This window comes from Cyprinodon tularosa, unplaced genomic scaffold (assembly GCF_016077235.1).
Source record: "Cyprinodon tularosa strain WSP-4 unplaced genomic scaffold, ASM1607723v1 ctg154, whole genome shotgun sequence".
NCBI classification, from domain to species: domain Eukaryota; kingdom Metazoa; phylum Chordata; class Actinopteri; order Cyprinodontiformes; family Cyprinodontidae; genus Cyprinodon; species Cyprinodon tularosa.
In genome coordinates, this window is record NW_024038375.1 from 355654 (window position 1) to 379812 (window position 24159).

The following is a 24159-nucleotide window of genomic DNA, read 5'->3' on the forward strand; positions in this document are numbered from 1 at the left end:
CCCTTTGTAATCCATGGTCCGAGACACAACTGCAGCTTTGTTTGCCTGGCACCGCGCCACGCTGGTTGCAAGTTATGACCACTGATCTCTATGGCAATGACACAAATAATTTTTAAATGTTTTTTATTATATAAATGTTTACAGCATTGGAAAACCTAATAAATGTGTGTTTGACCTCCTACACGCCATATTAAAACAAACAAACAAATAAAAAATCGATTTTGATAAATTTGTGAAAAAGCTCCAGGGAGTCGCAAGGGGGACGCTAAAGAGCCGCATGTGGCTCCGGAGCTGCGGGTTGCCGACCCCGGAGCTAAATAGAACAGATTTTATTTGTAAAAGAATCAATAGCAACCCTCAGTTTATTTTCCCTTCAGAATTTTGCACTGCATTATGTTGAACATAAAACTGAATTCATAGCTGTAGCATGAAGCATATAAAGATGGGGTATGAATATTTCTGATCTGTGCTTTAAAGGTCACTTACAAACATGAAGATTAATAAACATCTTCATTCACATTAATGTAGGTACATAATCACAGCATATGTAGCACCGAAGAGGAGGAAACAGAATGTTCTCATACAGGCATCTGGCCATGCAATAAACGCCTCTCATCCCTCTATTTACTCCTTCATCTTCCTCCTTTACTTTCTCAGTCTGTTATTCTCTCACATTCTGTGTTCATGCAATGCTTTTTATATCTGGAAAACCCCTAAAGTGATGCCTGAAGGACACACAATGGGAAGAAATTCGGGCTCTGCTTTGTTCTCTGTATGATTGTTAGCAGCTGGGCAAAGTGAATTAACTCTACTCTCCTCTACGACCGAAATAAGTCTTCACATTTTTAATTACAATTTAGAATCTTAGTTTTTTATACCATGGCTCTTTTGGATAATGCTTCACAAAATCATCCTGGATCTACTTAACATTTATATTTTGTAAGTAATAAATTGACTTAGATTTATTTTGCATTTTTATCGTTTCATGTAGAGAATTCGATCCTATCTGCATGCAATTTCCAGATATGTGTAAAAAACCAACACATGTGGATGTTTTAGGAGTGAATTAGCTAATGGAAATGAAATCTTTGGAATTAATGCTTTATCTTGCTGAACTATTCTTGATATTTTTTTCCTTTTGGAATACTTTATTCTGATTGGGCATATTGCACTTTATTGCCATATAGTTTGATTTTAAATCCTGGTTCTTTTTTGTGTATTTTAAAAACAAAATAATTAAACAAAAGTTGTGCAAGAAACGTATAAGAAACAACTTAGGTTATATGCATCATGACAGATATACAGTAGATGACATATCAGCAGCTAGTTTATTTGGTTTAAAAATTTCTATAACTCTTTATGGGATGTAAAGTGTACATGGTAAAGCATAAACAGAGTTTAAGAGGTATCTGCTATAGAGGCAAATGTATAGATACATCATTAGATGACTCAGACATAAGACTGAGACTTCAGCTGGTTTACATTTAAGATATATCCTCAGTGCTTTGTAGGGCTGGGCAATATGGACCAAAATGAATATTTTGATTAAGCCCAATGGGGATATACTAAATTTTTCTCAATATGTTTTGAATTTCATAAATTAATGTTAAAAATGCAGTTTTGAATCTAACCTTATTCCTAAATGTCACAAATGCATATTTCTAATGAGCTGCAATAAGAAAAACATGGGCAATGGCTGAAAACAAACAACTTATTGACATACATACTGTAAAAGTGTAAAAGTACATTATAAAGCAAGGTAGACCATCATATAAATAATATAGTCTTATCTTATATGTCTTTAAAAAAAATTCTATTTTTATATTTCAATATAGTACCAAGCCTTAAATCTGTAATTTGAGAGACTGCTATAATTATTGATCCTGTATCCATTTCATAGCTGATATTGTGATAATACTATGGAGAGTAACTTTTATTATGTTTCTGAGATAAAGAAATATATTGGCACTCTGCAAATGTCAGTTAAACCATTAAGTTTAATTGAAATAAATGGATGTTGTTTGTAGCTGAGCGTTTGCTTTTCTTTGTCTGGCTGTCATGGCAGATGGGCTCCCTGCAGCAGCAGCAGCAGAACTCTCTGATGAGGAAAGTAAAGAGGACCCTCCCCAGTCCCCCTCCAGATGAAGCTCCACTTCCCATTGTTACTCCAGCACAAATGTATAGCTCCCCCAGCATGTCTCAGAGAGTGCTTCCAAGACCAGCCCAAGGAGTCACCAAGGCTGGCCTTTTGAGCGAATTAAAAGTGGTGGAGCAAGAGTCATCTAAGCTCCGTAAGCAGCAGGCTGAACTGGAGGAAGAAGAAAAAGAGATAGATGCCAAGCTGCGCTACTTGGAGCTGGGTATAACTCAGCGTAAGGAAACCATGGTAAAGGAGAGGGAGAGGAGAGAGTTAGCTTATCTGCGATGCATGGGTGATGCTCGAGACTATATGTCAGACAGTGAACTAAATAACCTCAGGATGGCTGCTGCAACTGGAGCCTATGATGCTAATGGTTTACTGACAAGACCTAGTACTGCACCGCTAAGTCAGTTTACCAATGATCTTAATGCAACATCACAGTATCCCTCAACCTCTTCTTATATGCCATATCCATACCCTCAAAGTCAACCATCAACACAGCAGCCTGGTTCTGCATACCAGCCAATAGGTTTTCAAACTCCTCAGTACCCTCCATCCTCTGCCCCTCAGCCTGGAACATTCCAGCCCCATCCTCCATCACTTCCTGGTTATCAGAACCAGGGAACCTACTCCTCCCGCTTGTATGGCCAGTCCTCCTACCAAAGTGACTTCACTATGCAGCAGCATGCTCACCAGGGCTTTCATTCACCTGGTCAGCCTTTGCCAGGACAGAGCCTTCCCTATCCAAGTCACAGTTCTTATCAGCATGGTCTGACCTACCAGCCACAGGCAGAGATCCTTACCGTCCATCAAAGACCGAGGCAAACCTCGTTGGCTGACCTTGAACAAAAACTTCCCACCAATTATGAAGTCATTAGCAACCCAGCAGTTTCAGTGGCCACATCTGCTCCAGAAAGCAATTTTGCACCAGCTTACAACAATGCATTTGGACAATACCGCCCACCTGAGCCTGGCCTAACTCACTCTGTGGACAGTCCCACTTCTGCTTATACTTCAGATGGTCTGTACACATCCAACTTGGAGCAGAATATTCCAAGAAACTATGTAATGATTGATGACATCAGTGAGTTGACTAAAGACAACACTGGTCATCCTACTGATGCTCATGGTCATTCCATGGGAGGAAGGTATCGCAGTGAGAATGGCTCTGCACGAGGACCTGGCTATGAGGAGCCTGTTGATGCTTACGGAAGACCTACAGGAGCAGGTACTTACCAAAGCACAGTTGACAGTCGTACCAGCACCACAGTAAGTGGGGGCTCATCTTATTACTACGATGATTATAAACATCCCTCTCGCTCTGGTGGCCATAAAATCTCCTCCAAAAATCTTGCTCCTGCTGTAGTCTCCTCCAAACGTAGTAAGCACAGGAAACAAGGAATGGAGCAGAAGATTTCCAAATTCTCACCTATTGAGGAAGCTCGGGATGTGGAGTCAGATCTTGCTTCTTATACAATGCCGACGTCAACTGCAGGCACCTGTCCAGCTGGGTCAAGATCTAAGAAGCATCAAGGTGATGTCAGCTATGGCATAAAGAAAAATGCATATGATCAACAGAAATATTATGGCACCAGCCATGAAGGTCTCGAAGAGGATGATCGCATGTACAGCTCTGGACGTTCCAGATCTACTGGCTATGGTATGGATAAGATTTCCTCCAGGGATGCAACAGGGCACCGCAGCAAATCTTATGAAAGAGATGCCATGGAGCGTTCTCATAGAAGTAGCCGAAGTGGACGTCCTCCAATGCGAGCTCAGAATTCAGAAGAGGAGAGTCCACTTAGTCCTGTTGGCAAGCCTGTAGGTATGGGAAGAAGCTCTGCCATGTCTGAAGCCCATGATGTGAGAAACCAATATGGTTCCAGCCATTCGCTACCAGATGTGCAAGATCACCATAAAAAGGAGCTTCCCCGAAGTCATGTCTATAAACCAGATGATCCTTATCTCGTAGATGACATGCACTGTGCTGTTTCTGATAGTGAAGGTAACTGGTGCTAAATTAATTCTTCTGTGATTTTTTTTCAATCTTCAGATGTGCTGAACAGACTGCATGTGCACTCTGAAGGAGCAGTTTGGTTCTTTTGTCTCTTTTTTTTCTTGTTCATATAAAGCCAAAATACGTCATTTTTTTGTGCATGGCTTTTAAGTTCTAGATCATTTGAGTTTTTAGCTTTTTTTGTTTGAATCTGCATGGCTCTGGACTGATGGGCATGTTTCCTCACTTCCACATTAATCTGCATGCTATTCCACTCACTGTATTACAGCTGTTGACTGATAATATGTTAATTGCTTTTCAAAAAAGCCTATCATTTGGGCCAAGAGGAGACTGACTGGTTTGAAAAACCACGAGAGGCCCGCTCTGATCGCTCAAGACATCATGGGAGCGGAGGTCACTCCTCCACAGGGAGGCGTAGTAAACATACCTACCATGACTATGATGAGCCTCCAGAAGAATATTGTCAACAGGATGAGTACAACCAGCGCCACCCTTCTTCTTCATCACGGGATCATCGCCACCACGGCAGCAGCTCTGGTAGACACAGTTCGTCCCGCCACTCCTCAGAGGACCCTAAATCTTCAAGGTCTTCCAGGACCCACCCCAAAGATCCATCTGGTCGCACTGATGGCAGGATCTCCTCATCCACCCAAAGGAGGAGTGGTACAGAGTCTCGCTCTGCCCATGGAAGCCCACGCAACTCAGGCGAGTTCTCTCGTGAGCCTGTTTCTGGTCATCACCATGGCACTGGGGGACGAAGCCAAAGAGCTCAAGGTGATCGGACAACTGGCAGGAGACCAGATTCTTCCAAGTCACAGAACCTGCAGCCACCTCAGGGACAAGCTGGGCAGCAGCGATCAGAGGGTCAGGGGCAAACAGGAAGGCATTCAGGTTCTGAACAACTTGATGGAAACCAGCAGGTGCAGCAGCAGCAGCAGAGTGTACAACAACAACAACAGCAACAGCCATCACAGCACAATCAAAGCCCACAGAGTAACCAGCAAGCTACAAGCGCAGGAGCTGGACCAGGACAGCAACAACAGCAAGCAAGACCTGCACAAACTCCATCACAGGGACGCCAACCAGGAATCGGGTCTGCAGCAGGGCAGTCAGCCACGGCAGTAAGTGGATCTGGTTTTGTTTTTTCTAGACTACTAAATCATGGATGTGCTTTAGTAGTCGTGAAATGTGATATTTTTTACGAAATTATTTCGGAAAAAATCAGATCAATGCTTAAGTTATAGTGTCTTATATTTCGCTATTTAGATGTATTTAACTTTCAAAAAATCCCAAATTTCAACTAAAACAGAAAATAAAAAAATAAAAATATGCATTTTTTTCAGATTAAAAAAAAAATAAGATTTTACATTGATTATTAAACACGCAACACTACTGTTTTCATTTAGCAAGAGCGTAGAAGACAATATTTGGTTGAAAAATTATAATTCATTAGTAACAACTCTCATGGTCCCCTTTATGGTCTTTGCAAGTCTTTAACAATTTAAGTAGCACCCTAACATTAATACATTTAAATACAATCTGAAATATACTGGCTTTCATGTGAAGATTAAAATTTCAAGGAACAGTTTGCACTGATCTCTGATTTTTTACATGCATTAAAAATGAAGCATGTGTTTTTCTCAATATCTTAATCATATTATGTTTTATATTTTAAATCCCGTTATATATTATTATTATTCTAATCATATTTTATATACAAATTGTGATAAATAGCCCCTTAGTGAAACATATAAGAACTGAATAACTACTGTATGTTTAAACCTATATAAGAATGAAAAATTACAGACACAGAGAATTAAAGTCAGAACTGGATCCAAAAGCTTATTTAAACTCTGTTAATTCTGTATTGCTGATTATAGCTGCCACAACTAACATTAGCTGTTTCATGGTGCTGTAATGTTTAATTTTGGCAGTTATATCATGCTCTATGGGCATTATTAATATTATTATTATTATTATTGTTATTATTGTTATTATTCCTGTTGTTGTTAATATTATATTACAATTTTTATGTTATATTTCCTTAATAAATTATGCTTAAAAACAGCAATGACAAAAACAATTAAAACTAACAAAGTAACTAATCAGAACTATTTCTTACCTGTGTGCCATTTTGCAGGGAAAAATAGATGTCCCTCCTGCGGCTGCTGGCACAGGAGTGAGACCTGCACCAGGAATCACAGCAGCACCTCCGCCTACTAAAATAGCCACGCCACCTCTAACCGGCATTGGTAATAACCTCCACCAAAGAGGTTATGTTTTTTAGAGAGCTTGTGTGTGTGTCTGTCTGACTGTCTGTCTGTGAACAAGATAACTTTAAAAGGTATGGATGGGTTTTAATTACATTTTTTATCATAGGTGTCCGTCGTGCAAATTAACAAACCATTATATTTTATGGATAATATAGATCATTATCTGGACATAAAAGATTCTTCTCTAACATTGTGAGATAGAGATACTTGGTTGAACAAGCATTTCCTCACTAAACCAGTGGGCGGCAGCAAGAAGGTTCTGGGCGACTGTAGTTCAATTGGCATCTCTAAATTGTTCTTAGGTGTGAGCGTGTGTGCATCGTATGTCTTCTTGTGTCTCTGTGTTGCCCTGCGACAGACTGTTGACCCGTCCAGGGTGTACCCCGCCTCTTGCTCATAGACTGCTGGAGATAGGCACCGGCCCTACTGTGACCCTGACGGAATAAGCTGGAGAAGATGGATGGATGCAAAATGCAAACACTGTTAGAAAGATTGTTGTTTGTTGAACAATCATTTTTATTTTACTGGCAGACTAAAAACGTGCCTGGTATTCCTAACACGGGAATACCAGGCACTGAAAACAGGCTTCAATATAGGAAGGGAACACACAAGAAAACAAGACACTGAACTTCGAAATAAAACAGGAGCACAAGAAGAAACAAATAACAGACCAAGACAGGACATTGTTAAGGGTTAGGGCTCAGTGGCAGCATAGATCTGTATTTGCATATTTTCCATCATCTCTTGGCAAAATCATAATCCTCATTCAATGTAAAAAAAGATAGCAATGTTTCCTTCAGCTCATCTTTAATGACTGAATATGATCGTCTTCAAAACAGTGACCCACTGACTCTTAGGAGTAGCTTTAAATACTTCAATGGATTCAAAAAATAATTATTTTTGTCTTTTGGTTCACTTTCATGTGTCAGTCAGTTACTATTATTTAAAAGTACAGTGTTATTGGAATGTGTTTTATTGTTTCACTTAGGCTCTAAGGCAGCTCCTGTTGGAATCGGAAGCAAGCCTGTAGGAATAGGAAGCGCTGCAGCAGGTCAGGCCCCAGGTCCAGACGGGGAAAATGTTCTAACCAAAATCCTGCAGGGAGGGGCAGCTGAGCAGGCAGGAAAACTGGGAGATGGTATGATTATTTTTTATCTTTGTTTTGCAGCCAATTGTTTTACACTACTGGAAAAAAGCTCAGCTTTTCTTATTTATCTAAATTTCCTCTGTCAATTTGACAGCTTTGTCTGGACTTGGGAAGAAGTTCACCTCATTGTGGTGAACAAAAATTTTGCAAGTAAGTACACTACATTTTTTGTCTCATATACATGGATTACAATTGACATATTCAATATATTTATTAAGATCATTTATGTGCCATGGTAAAGTCAAATATAATGTGCGTATAACATTTTTTCATGTGTTTGTTTGTTTTGCTGATGTAGATTTCATGTGATAGAAAAGCAAATTTGAGTATAAATGTGAAGTATATGGAAAATCGTACATACATTATTTCATTAATGAAAATCTGCTCTGCACTAGTAGTTAGATCCATTCATAAAACGCTAAAGTATGTGTGGCAGAAAGCTACAACCACACATCACCCTAAACTCATCTGGCCTTCCGGGACATTTTTCAAAGATGATTGAAATATAGGATTCCCTCCAGAGCAATCCTGAAGTTGGACTTAATTTGGACTTAATTTGAGACTTGTGCTGAGGTTCACCTTCTAGCAGGATAATGATTCTAAAATTGAAACATAGCTAAGATTGCATAGTTTAGATCAAGTAAATTGACAAATTCATATAGCACTTTATACTGACTACTCAGGGAATACACTAAAGCTACATTCAACCATTTAAACTAAAGCTTGCACATATTTAAAATATTTGTAGGCAGTGTGTAGTTAAGTGGTTTAATTTGGGTGGACTGACACATGTGGCAGAAGGAAGCTGCAACTGTCATTCCTTCTCACGTAAAGGGTCTACATGGATCTTCCACCAATATCTCTAAAACAACCCCCCCCCCCACTGTTACAATAAAAAAAATACTACTCATGTGAGATTTTGTCCATATAAAAAGAAAGAAGACTAAGAATAGCGAAAGTAAGAGACTTATACTTCTGTAGATGCAAGTAGCAGCCATTAGAAATGGTGAAGTAGGGGATGGTCAGGCTGCCTTGAATTTCCAAGTTGTCAGTCCGATCTTTGTAAGCGTTGCAGTTAAAATGTCTTTCTCGGATGTTGGAATCCCAAAGCTTCTACAGTAGTAAAAATGGAATAGAGCATTAATAACTTCAGGCCTGTTTCCATGATGTCTTCGGTAAATAAATGCTTTGAGTGTTGCTGAAGCATCTGAAGCTCTCTCAGCTGACAGTGTCGGCCTCCACCTGTCAATTGATTACAAGCTTCCTGACTAACCCCTCAGTCAATGGCTGTGTCCAAACATCCGCTCTAACCCCTACATCCCTCAGTCACTATATAGAGCGGGGACTATATAGTGGACTTTATATTGAACTCAGTTAACTCACCGTTTGAACAGATGATCACTACTTTTTATCCCCCGTCGGTCACGTAACTCCTTCTCCAGTGTGCAAAGCCTGCGCCATCTTTGTTATTAGTCTGCGCTGTCAGGTAGCGACAGCCTATGGCGATAGCAGGCCGCTATGACAGCAAATCCCATAATGCTTTACGAGGAGAGCTCTCCTCTCAAAGTATTCCAGGATATACAGTATCTGCTTATCTAGTGACCATGGGTGAGCACTACTTTTTAAGGTGTATTATGGGAAATTTCGAGTCCACTACATTTTCATCCACTAGACGTTCAGACAATCATTTAAATTTCCATAACCACTATATAGTGCCCTATATAGTGATTAGGTAGGACATTGGGACACAGCTAATGTGTGAGGTTAAAAGAATCAACACTGGAGCCTTTTTGGGGATGTGTTCTTTCCCAACTCTTCTACTCCCTGTAAATTAATATCGCCTGCAGCTAAAGCTGCTAAAGATGATGGAGATAAGGGTAGTGTTGGAGAACAATCTCTACACCATCCTGAACAACAACCCCCTTTCATCCTAAACCACACTGTTTTAACTGCAGACCATGACCAGTTTCTAGTGACCTGTGGCAGTCCTCACACATGGACTGTTTGGAAACAGGCCCAGAGGCTTCCCACGGGAGATGCTGGGCACCCTCTTCCTTAGTTTGGCTCACCTACAAAACAAGACAAGTCAAAACTGCAAAAAAAAAAAAAGGTCTGCAAAGAGAACCAATGGGGCTGACCCTTCTTCTACCCCCAAACTGTACAGGTCAAAGGCAAACATGTATGCTTACTAGACACTTCCTAGTCAGACTCTACTGATTTTAGTATAGAGTGCTAAAGACAAAAAATGAGCTAGCATAGAATTAGTTTTTTTTTCCTAGACAGTCTCTGTTGAGCAAAATATACTCCTCACGGTTAGGGTAGGGTGAGCTATTCACCATAAGTAATTGCACTGTTACAACCTGGCCTCAGTCTTTAATTATTTAGAATATATGGACATAAAGATGGGCTCCACACTCACACATTTTTATGTACTGCTACAACCCTTCTATATCTTATTTTTTTTTTATCCCTTTCAAATGTTTTTCTTCATTCTGTAGTTGTGTCGTTTTAACTGTTTATTACAACGTGAGCAATGAAAAACTGAAGTTAAATACCTGTTTGCTCACAAAAACTTAGCCATTTCAGTGAACTTTGATTTTTAACTGTTGTATTACAAGATTCATACAATCAAAGCTTATCCCTCTGAAAAATCAAACTACATCTAATGGATACTTTGAAATTGAAAAAAAAAAAACGTTTTAAAAAAAAAAATAAAAATAAAAAAAATAATTGAGGCCCCAGAAGCGCAAAGCTGGTAGGGACTTATATCTAAAATGGGGGAAAAAAATGCTTTTTCTAAATTGAGGATGAATTCAAATTCTCTGAACAGTGATTTTTATTTTAAACACATGCCAAAAAGCAGCTTTCTCTTTTACTTTATCCTTCACCACTTTGTGTTGCTTTATAAAATATAAGTTTGTAATAGCAGTGTGACAAAATATACGTACGTCAATGGAAAAAGAAGTTGGGTTATGAATGAAATGTCTATGAAATTGCAGAGGCTCTGCAGAGAACATGAAATATGATACAGTTTTATGGAAAATGATGATGTATTGGTTTATTGCTCCTCTGTGCTTTTTCTTTCAGGAGATGAAGAAATTAAATGACATGGACTAGTTGCTTTGCACCGAAAAACCTATGAAACCACCTTACATATTTTTCACATCCACCATGAAAAAGAAGAATGATCCTAAATGCATCAGTCAGTATGGATGTTTTTTATTGATCTGATTACGTGGGTAAAAACATGGTAATACAGGAAATATAAGGCATGTGTTAATGGTTTTATTGTTAGGATTATGTTAATCTGTTATATTCAAGAAAAGGAAATCATGTAATGTTTTCATTTCATTAATAGCTTAACACTCTGTCAGATGTGTATTTACATAGATTAGCATAGTTTATGCCTGCAAAATAAGAAGACTCAAGTGAAGTGATGACTCATTAAATGTCGTGAATCTCTGCACCTTTTCTTTACCCCAATTTACCAAACAGAGCTGGAATCAAAGGATGCCTTGTCAGCAGTGAATTCCCCAGACACGGGCTCTTGACTGAAGTGAATTAAATAAGGGAGATCGCTTTGTCAGCAGGCTGGTACAAAACATGAATGGAGGACTGAAGAGGGATACAAGTAAGTGGAGGTTTTCAGAGAACTCCAAGTCCCAGACTGATGATTCAGGAGATGTCTAAGACCTCATTAGAACAATATTAAACTGGTAAAAGATACCTGCAAATTAGTCTGACTGTGCATAGAGACACTTCTCAGTAGATCATTTCAAATTTACTTTGATTTTGGTGGTTAATCTAATTTATAGACCTATATTAAATATGGTAAACAATTTCTGCTTGGAACATGGGCTCAGAGGTTAAAGGCCAAATGATAAAAGTGCAGGGCTGGAAGGGTTGCCTCTGCATCCTAACAATAATATGGGCCAAGCAAAGCATGCTGAACTTAGCCTTAGAAAGCTAAGTTGATCTCAGCTTTAATGTAAACACTTAGAAACAATTTAAAGGGTGTAGGGCTTCTCAGTATGATGACAAATGATACACATTATTCATTACATGGCAGACTGAACAACTTCTGCTTGGGTAGAGCAGAGCTGCGAAAGTGCAGATAAAAGAGATTTTAATTCACTATACTTGGCTTAATGTCAAAACAAATCCCATGATTTTTATACATATAACTGAGGCTGAGTTGGTTTTCCATCTTTTCTTTGACTTTTGCCAAATAAGATTAACGTCTGCTATCATGGAATTTCTTATAGTGTTTTCTCTGAAGCACTATGCCTTGCATGATAATGACTTTTTAAAGGCCTAAAGCAAGGATAACTGTCAAAATTAGCTGATTTTGGTAGTATATTTCAGTGATGGAGGATGTTTCACTAGCTTTCGCATATCTTATCCATAAATGTAAGCCGGTTTAGAACCACCTCTGCTGTATGGTCTTCATGTCCTCCACTGTGCAGCTGGCAGGCAGCCCTGTGCAAAAAGCCTCTCACTGAGGGCACCAGTAGAATCAGAAGGGATTGGGAAGCATGACACTGTTTAAATTTTTAGAGGCAGGGGAAGTGGCTCTGTATTTTGAATGTCGGGCAAAAAGAGATCTGGATTAAATAGGTTTCATCTGACTAGGGCTCCAGCTTTCACCAATTTGCTGACTTACCTGTATTTGTTATGGTTAACCTTAAGTTTCTGAGTCAATTCTGAGATTAATAATCTCCTATACCAGCTTTTCAGTGCAGCGGCCGGGCAATATCTTGGTAAATTTAGAGATGTGGCACACCTAATCAAACTCTAGATGACATATAGAACAGTGCTCTGCGAGATGTTTAAAACTTGAGGTTTTTTTTTAAACTAGTTCTGCTTTAATGTCATTCCTAACTTTATCTCTGACTTGCCTGCTGTCTTCCTAGGTCTTTAAGGTGCTGTTTGCTCTCTAGGTAACCTTTACAGTGTACATTGAGCCTCACACAGCTGGAATTGTTCCCAGAAAGATTAATTTCACTCTTTTTATATGTGACTGTTAAAGATAGGCTCTGTGTATGCACCTTGAAAATTTCTATAAAAATGCACTGGACTGCATTTTAGAAAGAGTTATCAGAATAAAGGGGACTAAGACAAATGCGTGACATACCTTCCAGATTTAATTTGCAAAAATCTGTAAACAAAAAAAAAAATCATTCATCATATTTCTTCCTATTTGTAAGTGTGCGAATCTTTGTATTGGCATAACAAAATAAAACAATTAAAGCGGCTTTTCCAGTTCTAAAAATACTGTAAACAAGATCAGTTGATTAGAAAAGTTTTTTGAAGTTCTCAAATACACGGCCCTTATTCTAGCTTTCTGCTTTTGAGGTTGTTTTCGCTGCAACTATGTACACTAAGAGGATTTTTATAACTTTCACCAGCAGGAAAAAAACAAACAAAAAAAATTTCATCTGGCAAATTAAACAACTGATATTGTATTGAAACAAAATAACCACAATTTTTCAGAGACAATTTTTTTTTCCTATTACCCTTAATAATAAACTCTATGAGAAATAGCAAATGACCAGTTGTGATTCTCCTTTTCTTTTAATTAAACTGATTATTAATTATTGTACTTTAATAATGCTGTGGCTCATTGGATGAAGATGAGGTCCACAGCCAAAATGCATTTAAAATATGAATATTAATAGTGCAGTTGATTAACTGCAGTATAAGGAAGAAGATTGTTAACAGTTTATTACAACCAGCTTCCTAACTTTTTTATTTATCTATTTTCAGGTTAGTAATGAGGAAGTGTCCAAGTAGAGGAAGAAAACACCACTTCCTTCTTGCTTTCTTTCCTCCTGCATAAGGAATATCCCTGCATGGAACCTGTGGGAAAGTATTGCAATCTTTACTAACAGAGGCAGGAGTGGGAGTTTATCAGACAACCTTTCCATCCATGTTGCTGCTTTGCTACAGCTCTGCAAAAGAAGCCTTACAGCGCCCTCTGCAGAGATTTCCTTGCAACGCCAGGCGCCTCTGTGGAAAACACGTTGCAATAGGATCTTTGATTCTACAATGATGCTTTTTGAGCATTCTCAAAAAAAAAAAAAGGTTGGATTGCATAGGTTTTTCTTGTCTCAAAGAAACCAGTTTTACCCTACAATGACGACATGCACCCGGAACGCACGAAGCTTTTAACAGCAACAAGAAACCAACTTGGAGATTCCACGAAAATCCTTTTCCACACTACATTCCAGTATAGGGAACTTGTACAGTTCTCTGAATGTGTTTTTAATTTCTCGTCTGTTCATTACCGTGTCTACAGAAAGCATTGTGTAAACATGGATGTGAGAATGCACGTACAAATGGAAAAAAAAAAATGAAAACAATCTATAAAAAATGAGCCCATATCCATTCTTTTTTCACGACTTAAGATGCCGCTACTCATTAAGTGTTGGGTTTTTTTTAAAGGAAGGGACTTACTACCAGCGTGCCCAAACGTGTGAACTCACACAGACGAGAGGACCAAATGAAAGAGTGGCCACGGCTCTTTATCAGCCATTGCTAAGCCATCATTAAAGACATCCTTTTTTATTAATTTGTCTCATCTGTTTTTTGTTTTTGTTTTTTTCTTGTTCTTTTGCCTGATTTTGAATGGAAGAGCCTTATTCACGTATTTTTTCACTTGTATACCTCATGTTTTAAAATGTCCATATAATTTCTTTTTAATGTATACTATTGTATGTACATAAAAATATCAGAGATCTATGATGTAAATTTGTCATTTGTGTATTCAACGAGTCACTCTTCAGTGAATTTATCCATTTTTATGTTGTTGCTATGTTTTTTTGTAAAAGTTTATATTTTCACTTTGTATTTGTTTGAATCTTGTTGCATCAAAGGATTTGCTTCTTGTTTTTAAAAGCAATAGCATGCAGCAAATGGTATATAGCACAATGGTATAAATGATTTTTTTTTTTGAGTTATTGATTGAGGGAAATATCAAATGAAAAGCAGTAATAAGATCTGTCAGAGGGTTTGCAGCCACAGCACCACATGTACAGACATGCATGATAATGTTCGGATGTGTAAGAGCATGCAGACAGGCGGACGCACACTATATATTTATTCCTTACAACCTGATACACACGTTGCATCCCTCACAATCCAAGTTCCACTTCAGAGCCAAGGCTAATTGAGTTTTCACCAAATGGACTTGTTAACCTCCTGGTGATTAATGAGGTTACCAATTCACTAAAAAGCTGGGCCCACTGCCTCCGTTTCTGCAAGACACACACAGAACAACATAGCTACAGGAGAGGACGAAAAGCAATTATCAAAGTCAAATGTTCTATGCAATGATTCATTTTGAATTGTGGAAGTTCTTTACTCTGAAGCAGTTTATCACCATTGCTGTATTCAGGACAAAACATTAGAATCATGAACAAAAAAAAAAAAAAAAAAACTGAACTAAGCCCGTTTTTACCTGGTCTCTTGTCTGTATGAATTTAAATACTGAGTATTGATCTAGATTTGTTTTTTTATTTTTGCGGCATGTTCTGAAAACCCCCCACTCTCCCGTCAGACCGGTGAAGGGTGGGGACTCGTTGCCAAAGGGTAAACTTGTGTAGACTGTCAGTTTTATGAATGTCCACCATCACGTTGCTTTTCAAGCATGGGGTTTTGCTTGGCTTCATGGCTGTTTTTTTTTTTTTGTTGCTGTTGTTTTTTTGTTGTTGTTGTAAGCCCTCATTCAGTTGTTGTGCAATTTGGCTGACCTGTTTGGCTTGCAGTGACTGTCTGTGCTGCTATGAACCTGTAACACAGATGGTCAAGCAGTTCTCATCAATTCTTGTTAGTGTACATATTGAGTGTTAGTATAACCTGTGGGGTGAATGGAATGTTTATATTTGATATACTTCACTGTTGACTCAACCCACACAGCGGCCAAGTCATTTGAAAGGTGCATGATTAGATTTTCCTTGGACGTTGCAGTAGAAATGATGATAGAAAAAAGAAAAGTCAGGCATGATTTTAAAAGGATTTGCCTCACAAACCTTGACTCAAACAGGCCAATGAAGAGAACATTAGTGAGTTAAAACGTTCAGCCAGTCATTCACAAATCAGGGCATGTCATTTGGAAAGCACAAGCCTGACTGGTGGCGATTGCTGCTCACCGGAGTGCAGAAACAGAGGTTGCATAACGGAATCTCTTTTAAGATGTGCGACAAAACAAAGCGGAGGTGCAGTGTGGTCGATATAAGAGGTGAAAACAGCCTTCGATGCAGCCATGTGGATGAGCAGGAAGACAGATGGACACATTCTCATATTTCTTACTGTAAATACAACCTCATTCTTCTGTACAGCTTTTCAGTTCGGAGTACGGCTATCATGTGCATCCCCATGCCGTATTTGCTGCCAACTTTTGTGTTTAAAAATATTTATTATGACCATGATGATGATGATGATGAAACTATTAATGATGGTTATTATTATTACTGCATAAGCCTAGTGAATGTGGCTGACTTGTACTGACTCTACAACAGTGGAAAAAAATTCACGCACATTTCCATCCATCCAATTTGTGTAGAGTTTCTCTACATATTGTACTAAGAAAACCTGCAGCAGAAGGCCTTTATCAGGCAAAAAAAGAGGTTATAAGTTTTGATGGATGTGATCTGCGAGATGAGATGAGGAAAAAAAAAAGAAGAAACTACAAATCTGGAAAATGTCATTCACTGTTGTAAGTGCAATGGGCAAAATGTCAATCGTGTATCCATTGTGAAACCCTTGTGTTCTATTCAGTGTATTCCTGTAAACAGATAAGAGTACATTTTGGTGCATCATGTCAAGTAATGTGAAAATATTGACCCTGCAATTTCCAAACGGAGAAACGAATAAAAAGAAAGAAGTTTATTGTGACCACTTTGTGCAGACTGTTTAAAGGTGTGTGTGTTTAACCTTTAGTTATAGCGTGGTATTAGGCTTAGTGCTGATGCAAGAGAGAGATCAATAATAAGACCTGTTCAGATAAGAGCAGGCTTTGCGTGCAGATGTGACAGGTTAAAATTATTAAAATATTTTAAAAGTTATCCTTATACAAATTAAAATACACAGGTTTAAAAGACTGATATTACAGTAAAAACAAGAGTTAAAAATAATTCATATTTCATAATTATTATTTTGTTATGATTGTTAAAAAGTAGTGGTAATACAGTACTAAGAGTATTCATACTATGTACACTATTTACAATTTCTTAAGAGTTCGATGGTTTGTAGATCGATTGCTTCTGTCCAGCAGAGAACTGTGTTTTGCGCTTGCGCAGAAAGGTTTTGGTGTTCTTTTTGAATAAAGTTAAAGTGAGTAAAGACGTCAGCAGCATCTCCATTATTCATTTTAACTCAAAAGCAACCACGTACCTCTCCCAAGATATCGGAGCAGAGGGCGCAACATTTTGGAGGCACCGCTGGGATGTTTGGTCAGAGAAAAATCCACCACCTGTAAGTGGAAACTCGAGCCGAATATCCGCCATTAAACCCGGCACCGGCAGCACGAGGCACCGCCGACGTTCACCGTGGCTCTGTCAACATGTGCAACAGGTTGTATCTGTAGTGCGCACGACCACCACTAGAGGGCACCATTGTTCCACAAAGTTTAACAGAAGCTCACCGTGAACTGTATTATGCCTTTTATCTGATGAAAATGGAATCAGAGCTGGAGAACGTGCACTTAGAAGTTAAAGGTGCTTTATATGAGCTGAATATTAAACAATTGCTGACAATATGCAATGGACTACAAATATCTGGACTCAGAAAAGAGCAACTTGCAGACAAAACCCGAGGCCAGTTAATCACACTTGTTATAGAGCATATTGAGAAGATTGAGTTAGCTGAGCTAGAAGATGAGGGATTGTCTCACTTACTCAGTATTAAGGATTTGATCGAAAATGCAAAATTGACAGAGCTAGAGCCAGTAGGTGAAGCTCAAGAGAGAGATGACCTGCAAAAAGAGGTAGATGCATTACGGACCACGCTTCAAGCCAAAGAGGAAGCTATACATCAGCTAATGAGTGAGAAACTGAGCCTACAAAGCACACCGTTGCTGAAAAAAGCTTCAGCCCCCCGAGATTGCTCCATTTGGCGCAAAGACTTTAAAATATCAGGTCAAATAGGAGAGCCTGGACAGAAAGACAAGCTTACATTTAGTAGTTTGGCCAGGCAGATTGAAAGTGGACTCAATAAAGGCTACCATGAAGATGAAATAGTTGATGCAGTAATTAGAGCCATCACACCAGGTCTGCAGTTAAGAAGTTACCTGGAAGGCAAAGGTGACCTTACACTCCCTGCCTTGCGGAGGATCCTGAGGTCTCACTATCAGGAGAGAGGAGCCACTGAACTGTATAAACAGCTGTCATCGGAGGTCCAGAGCAGTAAGGAGACCCCACAAAACTTCCTCCTGAGAACCATGGACCTTCGTCAGAAGATTCTCTTCGCTTCCCAAGAAGCTGATTCAGGTCTGAAATATGACCCAGCCTTGGTTCAGAGTTTGTTCATGCACACCATCCTAACAGGGTTACAGAGTGACAATGTTAAGAGCGACATGCAGCCCTACCTGCTTCAGTCATCCATATCCGACGAGGTCTTGTTGGAAAAAGTGAATATAGCATGTGCAAATGAAAGAGAACGACAAGACAAGAAGAAACACGCTGTCCCCCACCGAGCGGCCATTGTGAATGCTGTCCACCACAGTGATACCCCAGCGCCTGTTGGGCAAAAGACTGTCCAAAAACAAATAACAGCTGCCATCCCACCAGACCTGCTGTCAGAGATTAAAGAGATGCGGTCTGAGATGGTGCTTTTAAAGGACCTGCGGGCTGAGGTGTCACAAATCAGAGAGACTATACAAAAGTCTACAAGCACAACGCCACCCACCAGTGGAGGACCTGAGCACCGCTGCTTCACACCGACCTTCACGCCTCACCCGCCATACCAGGAGGATCCATCTTCTCAGCACTGCAACCCTCAACGCCCCCAAGCAGCTCTTCAGACGTACTATCCAGCAGCAGGGTCAGCGTCGACGAGAGGCATCGCCCAGTTCCAGCAGCGTTTTGCCCCTCAGCGGTACTACATGCCCCGCCCACAACTGAGGTGTTATGGTTGCATTCAGACAGGTGAAGAGTTTTGTCAGCATTGTTTCAGGTGTGGGAGCAGTGAGCATTTTAGGGCAGGCTGTAAAGCACAGAGGCCAGTGAGACCAGCCAGGGGTAACCCTTTAAACTAAAAGCGGTCACTCCAATGGGACATGGTGTGACCAATGACAGTGATAGGTCCCAGTGTTGTTATGGTTGTGCTATACAACGTGAAAATCAGACTTTAAAATGCTGTTCAGTGTGTAAGAGTGCCTTTTACTCCTCCAAAAAGTGCCAAGGTGAGCATTGGCCAATACACAAAAACAAATGCAAGCCCTACATCTGTGGTAGTGTTCACAAGGGGAATAGAAAGTTATATGAAAAGCCAGTCAAAATGAAGTTACCTTCTATTAAGCAGTTAGTGGGAAGAAAATGTCTCATTAGATGCATTCTAGACAACAAGAGGGTTGAAGCACTTTGGGACTCTGGCTCACAGGTTTGTGCAATAGATGAGTCATGGAAAAACACTAACTTACCTGATGTACCACTGAGAAACGTGAGTGAGTTTATCACTCAGAATGAACCCCTCCATCTTGAAGCAGCCAATGGCACAGATATGCCATATGTAGGGTGGGTCGAGATACCATTCAAACTTACAGCCAATGACTCTGAATTACTCATACCTGTTCTAGTGCTTAAAGGTAGCCAGCAGCAGTGCCCAATTATTGGGTTTAATGTTATTGAGCACTTGGTTTCAGAAAGTATGAAAGATGGGAATAATTCAGGGGATAAAGAAAAACTTCTGAGAGCAGTTAAATTAGCTTTTCCACATCTTAAGAAAAACAAAGCTGCGACCTTTATAAAAGCAGTTAGTGTAGGACAAACACATGATTACGATGTGAAAACAAAAAAGGAGAGAGTGACTGTGCCCAGCCAGAGTTCAGTGTTTGTTGAATGTAGGGTGCAAACTAAAGCAGTTAAAGAGGACATTACGCTAATTTTCGAACCGTGTGAGAACCCACAGTGGCCAGATGGCCTGGGGTTTTGTGACACATTAGTTTCAGTGAAAAAAGGGTCTATTCCACGGATTACTGTTAGTGTACAAAACCCCACCCATCATGACATTGTGCTACCAGGGAGAACCATTATTGGTACTGTGCAGTCAGTGGGGTCTGTCTATCCCATTAACCCCTTCAAGAAAGACCTCCCATCGGCTGCCATCAACAAGATCCAGGCCCAGGACACCACAGGATGCACCCCCACCAGTGAGCAATGGGACCCTCCTGTTGACCTGTCTCATTTGGATGAAAATAAAAGAAAAGCTGTCCAGCAGATGCTGAGAGAGGAATCAGCATCATTCTCAAAAACAGATGATGACATAGGATGTCTGAAGGGCCTGCAAATGGACATTTTGTTAAAAGACACAGAGCCAGTTTCGAAAAAATATCTCTCTGTACCAAAGCCACTGTACAGAGAGATGAAGGACTACTTGCAGGACTTGATAGCGCAGGGGTGGGTGGAAAAATCTACTTCTTCGTACTCATCTCCTGTTGTCTGTGTGAGAAAAAAGGACGGTTCGCTGCGCTTATGTATTGACTATAGGGAACTTAATCGCAAGACACACCCAGACAGACACCCTATACCCCGGGTGCAGGACGTGATGGATAGCCTGGGAGGAAATACCATCTTTTCGCTACTGGACCAGGGTAAGGCGTATCACCAGGGGTTTATGTCCCAAGAGAGCAGACATCTAACCGCCTTCGTGACCCCCTGGGGCCTTTACGAATGGATTAGAATTCCTTTCGGCCTCATGAATGCGCCAGCTGCGTTCCAGCGGTGTATGGAGCAATGCCTGGATGGACTGCGAGATGAGATATGTGTTCCCTATCTAGACGATGTTCTTGTGTTCAGCAGAACTTTTGAGGACCACGTTGATGATGTGAGAACAGTACTGCGACGCCTCAGAGACAATGGAATAAAACTCAAACCACGAAAATGTGAGATTTTCAAACCGGAGGTGAGGTACCTTGGCAGGATGGTTTCTGCTGAGGGAAGCAAAATGGACCCGGCGGATACAGCAGCAGTACGGTCCCTGAAGAACAAGCAGCCAGGTACTGTTGGTGAGCTCAGAGCGATACTAGGACTATTAAGCTACTATAGGCAATACATCAAAGATTTCTCTCGTATTGCTAGTCCCCTGTATGACTTGCTCAAAGTGCCTTCAAAACCAGAAGCTCAACAATATACAAGAAAAGGGACAATGAGACAGAATAACAGTGTGCCCTCAAGTACTCCTATTCAGTGGAGTGATGTGCACCAGTCAGTCTTAGAACAGTTGATAGACTGTTTAGTTCAGCCTCCTGTTCTTGGGTTTCCAGACTTTACACAGCCCTTTGTCTTACATACAGATGCCTCTAACCAGGGATTAGGAGCTGTATTGTATCAAAGGCAAAACGGCAAACTCCGTGTAATAGCATATGGCTCCAGAACTCTAACCACAGCCGAGAAAAACTACAACTTACACTCAGGCAAGTTAGAATTTCTGGCTCTTAAATGGGCAATTACAGACAAGTTCCGTGATTACTTGTACTATGCACCATTTTTTACTGTGTTTAGCGATAACAATCCGCTTACTTATGTTCTGTCTACAGCAAAATTGAACGCAACAGGGTGTAGGTGGGTTGCAGAACTTGCTGATTTCCATTTTACTGTGAAGTACCGCCCTGGTAGAGAGAACATAGATGCAGACAGTCTGTCTAGGATGCCCTTAAACATGGAGACCTATATGGAAGAATGCTCAGAGGAAATGTCATATGATGTGGTGAGTGCAGCGACACAGGCGGTTGACCATCAGGACGAGTCTAGTGCAGCCTGGTCTATGGGTATTTCGGCCAAGTGTGCTACAGTGTCAGTGAGCATGCCGATAGCTCCATTTACTGTAGGACAGATCAAATTAGACCAAGAGACTGATCCTGTTATTGGACAAATTATACAATATAAACTGGCAGAGTCAAAACCTTCTGGTTCAGAACTGAAACAGCTGTGTCCACAAGTCGTATGTCTTATTAGAGAATGGGACAAGTTACAGTTTAATGAAAGAGGTGTTTTATACCGACAAACGAAAATCAGGAAGCAACTTGTGTTACCTGAGAAGCACAGGCCCACAGTCTTAAAAGAACTGCATGACGAAATGGGCCACCATGGTGTGGAAAGGACTATGTCTCTGGTACGGGAGCGTTTTTACTGGCCCTTCATGCAAAAAGAAATAGAGGACTATGTAATGAGGAAGTGTGTGTGTCTTAAAAACAAGAGACCAAGCCATGAGACAAGAGCCCCGCTCACAAACATAGTTACTACTCAGCCCTTTGAACTTGTCTCTGTTGACTTTTTACACTTGGACAAATGTAAGAGTGGCTATGAGTATGTACTTGTTATTGTTGACCATTTTACACGTTTTGCTCAGGCTTATGCCACCACTAACAAGTCTGGTAAAACAGCAGCAGAAAAAATCTTTAACGACTATGCTTTAAAGTTTGGCTTTCCCCAGAGACTTCACCACGATCAAGGTGGTGAATTTGAGAACCAACTTTTTGCCCAGCTGAAAGAGTACTGTGGGGTTGCAGGCTCAAGAACCAGTCCATACCACCCACAAGGAAATGGGCAAGTAGAGAGGTTTAACCGGACTTTGATCCAGATGTTAAAAACACTCACTGAGAAACAGAAGAGTAACTGGAAGAGCTCACTAAACAAACTTATCTATGCCTATAACGCTACTAAAAGTGAAGTGACAGGATTTTCCCCTTTTTACCTGCTTTACGGACGGTCACCACGATTACCAGTGGACATGTTGTTCAGTTTATCTCCAGGTGGAGATCAGGGTGACAGTAATCATCAGACCTACATGCAGAGGTGGAAACAAGGTATGACAGATGCTTATGAGATCACTCGGGAGAATGCAAGCAAAGCTGCTGTTCGGGGCAAGAGACATTATGATAGTAAAATGAGGTATTCTGCTCTGCTGCCCGGTGACCGTGTCTTAGTCAGGAACTTGACTCCACGTGGGGGTCCAGGCAAACTGAGAAACCACTGGGAGGATGTTGTACACACAGTGGTTCGTCAAGTGAGCAAGGACATTCCTGTTTATGAACTGAAACCTGAGAGGGGCAAGGGCAGATCCAGAACTTTACATCGTAATCTCCTGCTCCCATGTGACCATTTGCCCTTAGAGACTTCTTTGCAGCCTCAGTCAAAGAACAGGTCCAATGCAAGCCCAGCTCAGACATCACAGGTCTACTCGGAAGAGGATGATGATGAGGAGGACGGGTATTATTCTGTGCCGAGACACCTGAGCTCTCGCTCTCATTCGCCACAGCCTAAGAGGTCCACAAGATCAACCTGCCAGGACAGCTGCCCTGATGAGGTGCTGCAGGTGACTGAGCCTGACGTGGCAGAAGCTGACCAGCTACCTGAGGATAACATTGGTCAGGTAGAGAATGTGCCGACAGAGGTGAGCCTTTCTCCCCCCTCTCCACCTCCTCCTCCTCACGACAGTGATCTTGATGGTGATGTGAATCTGAGACCCAAACGTGCGTCTAGGAAACCAAAAGTATTCACTTATGATTTACTGGGTACTCCGTCTTGCTATAACATTCAAACTTTACCTTTTTATACAGGACAGGTTTTGCCTTGGGTAAACAGTGTTCATCCTTACTACTTTCATGAGTCTTATACATCATAGCACTGAAACAGCTCATCATAGCACTGAAACAGCTCTGGTGAAAGTCACTAATGATATTCTCATGGCCTCAGATAATGGACTTGTATCTGTGCTCGTCCTGTTGGATCTTAGTGCTGCATTTGATACAGTTGACCATAATATTCTTTTAGAAAGACTTGAATATTTTGTTGGAATTAAAGGAACAGCACTAGACTGGTTTAAATCTTATCTATCTGATCGAATTCAGTTTGTTCATGTTAATGATAGATCTTCAACACGCTCAAAGGTTACCTGTGGAGTACCACAGGGATCAGTGCTAGGACCAATTCTCTTTACTTTATACATGCTCCCAATTGGTAGAATTATTAGACAGCATGGGATTAATTTCCACTGTTATGCTGATGATACCCAGCTATATCTGTCTATAAATCCAGATGAAGCTAACCCATTACATAGATTACAGGCATGTCTTGAAGACATAAAAACCTGGATGACTCTTAATTTTCTGCTTCTGAATGCAGACAAAACAGAAGTTATAGTCTTTGGACCAGAGTCTCTGAAAAAGAAACTGATTAGCCAGTCACTTCATTTGGATGGGATTAAACTGATTTCAGATAATAAAGTAAAAAATCTTGGTGTTATTTTTGATCAGGACCTGTCATTTAAATCCCATATCAAAGAGGTTTCTAGAATTTCCTTCTTTCATCTGAGGAACATTGCAAAAATTAGAAATATCCTGTCCAGGGGTGATGCTGAGAAACTA

At 40.3% G+C, this 24159-nt stretch overlaps 1 protein-coding gene across 3 annotated transcripts in view; it reads left to right on the forward strand.

The window, feature by feature from the left end:
* The window catches only part of bsnb (bassoon (presynaptic cytomatrix protein) b), a 122825-nt gene extending 106353 nt beyond the window's left edge, over positions 1–16472 (forward strand). For 2 of the 3 annotated variants that reach the window (XM_038279855.1, XM_038279857.1), the window contains exons 6-13: positions 2066–4145; positions 4464–5278; positions 6298–6409; positions 7419–7568; positions 7672–7727; positions 10665–10779; positions 11073–11208; positions 13344–16472. In XM_038279855.1, the coding sequence (XP_038135783.1) occupies positions 2066–4145; positions 4464–5278; positions 6298–6409; positions 7419–7568; positions 7672–7712 (3198 nt within the window). In that variant the 3' untranslated portion in view covers positions 7713–7727; positions 10665–10779; positions 11073–11208; positions 13344–16472. Of the gene's footprint in view, positions 1–2065; positions 4146–4463; positions 5279–6297; positions 6410–7418; positions 7569–7671; positions 7728–10664; positions 10784–11072; positions 11209–13343 lie in introns of all 3 variants that reach the window. The other variant, XM_038279856.1, reaches the window with a different exon arrangement.
* The last annotated feature ends 7687 nt before the right edge of the window (positions 16473–24159 follow it).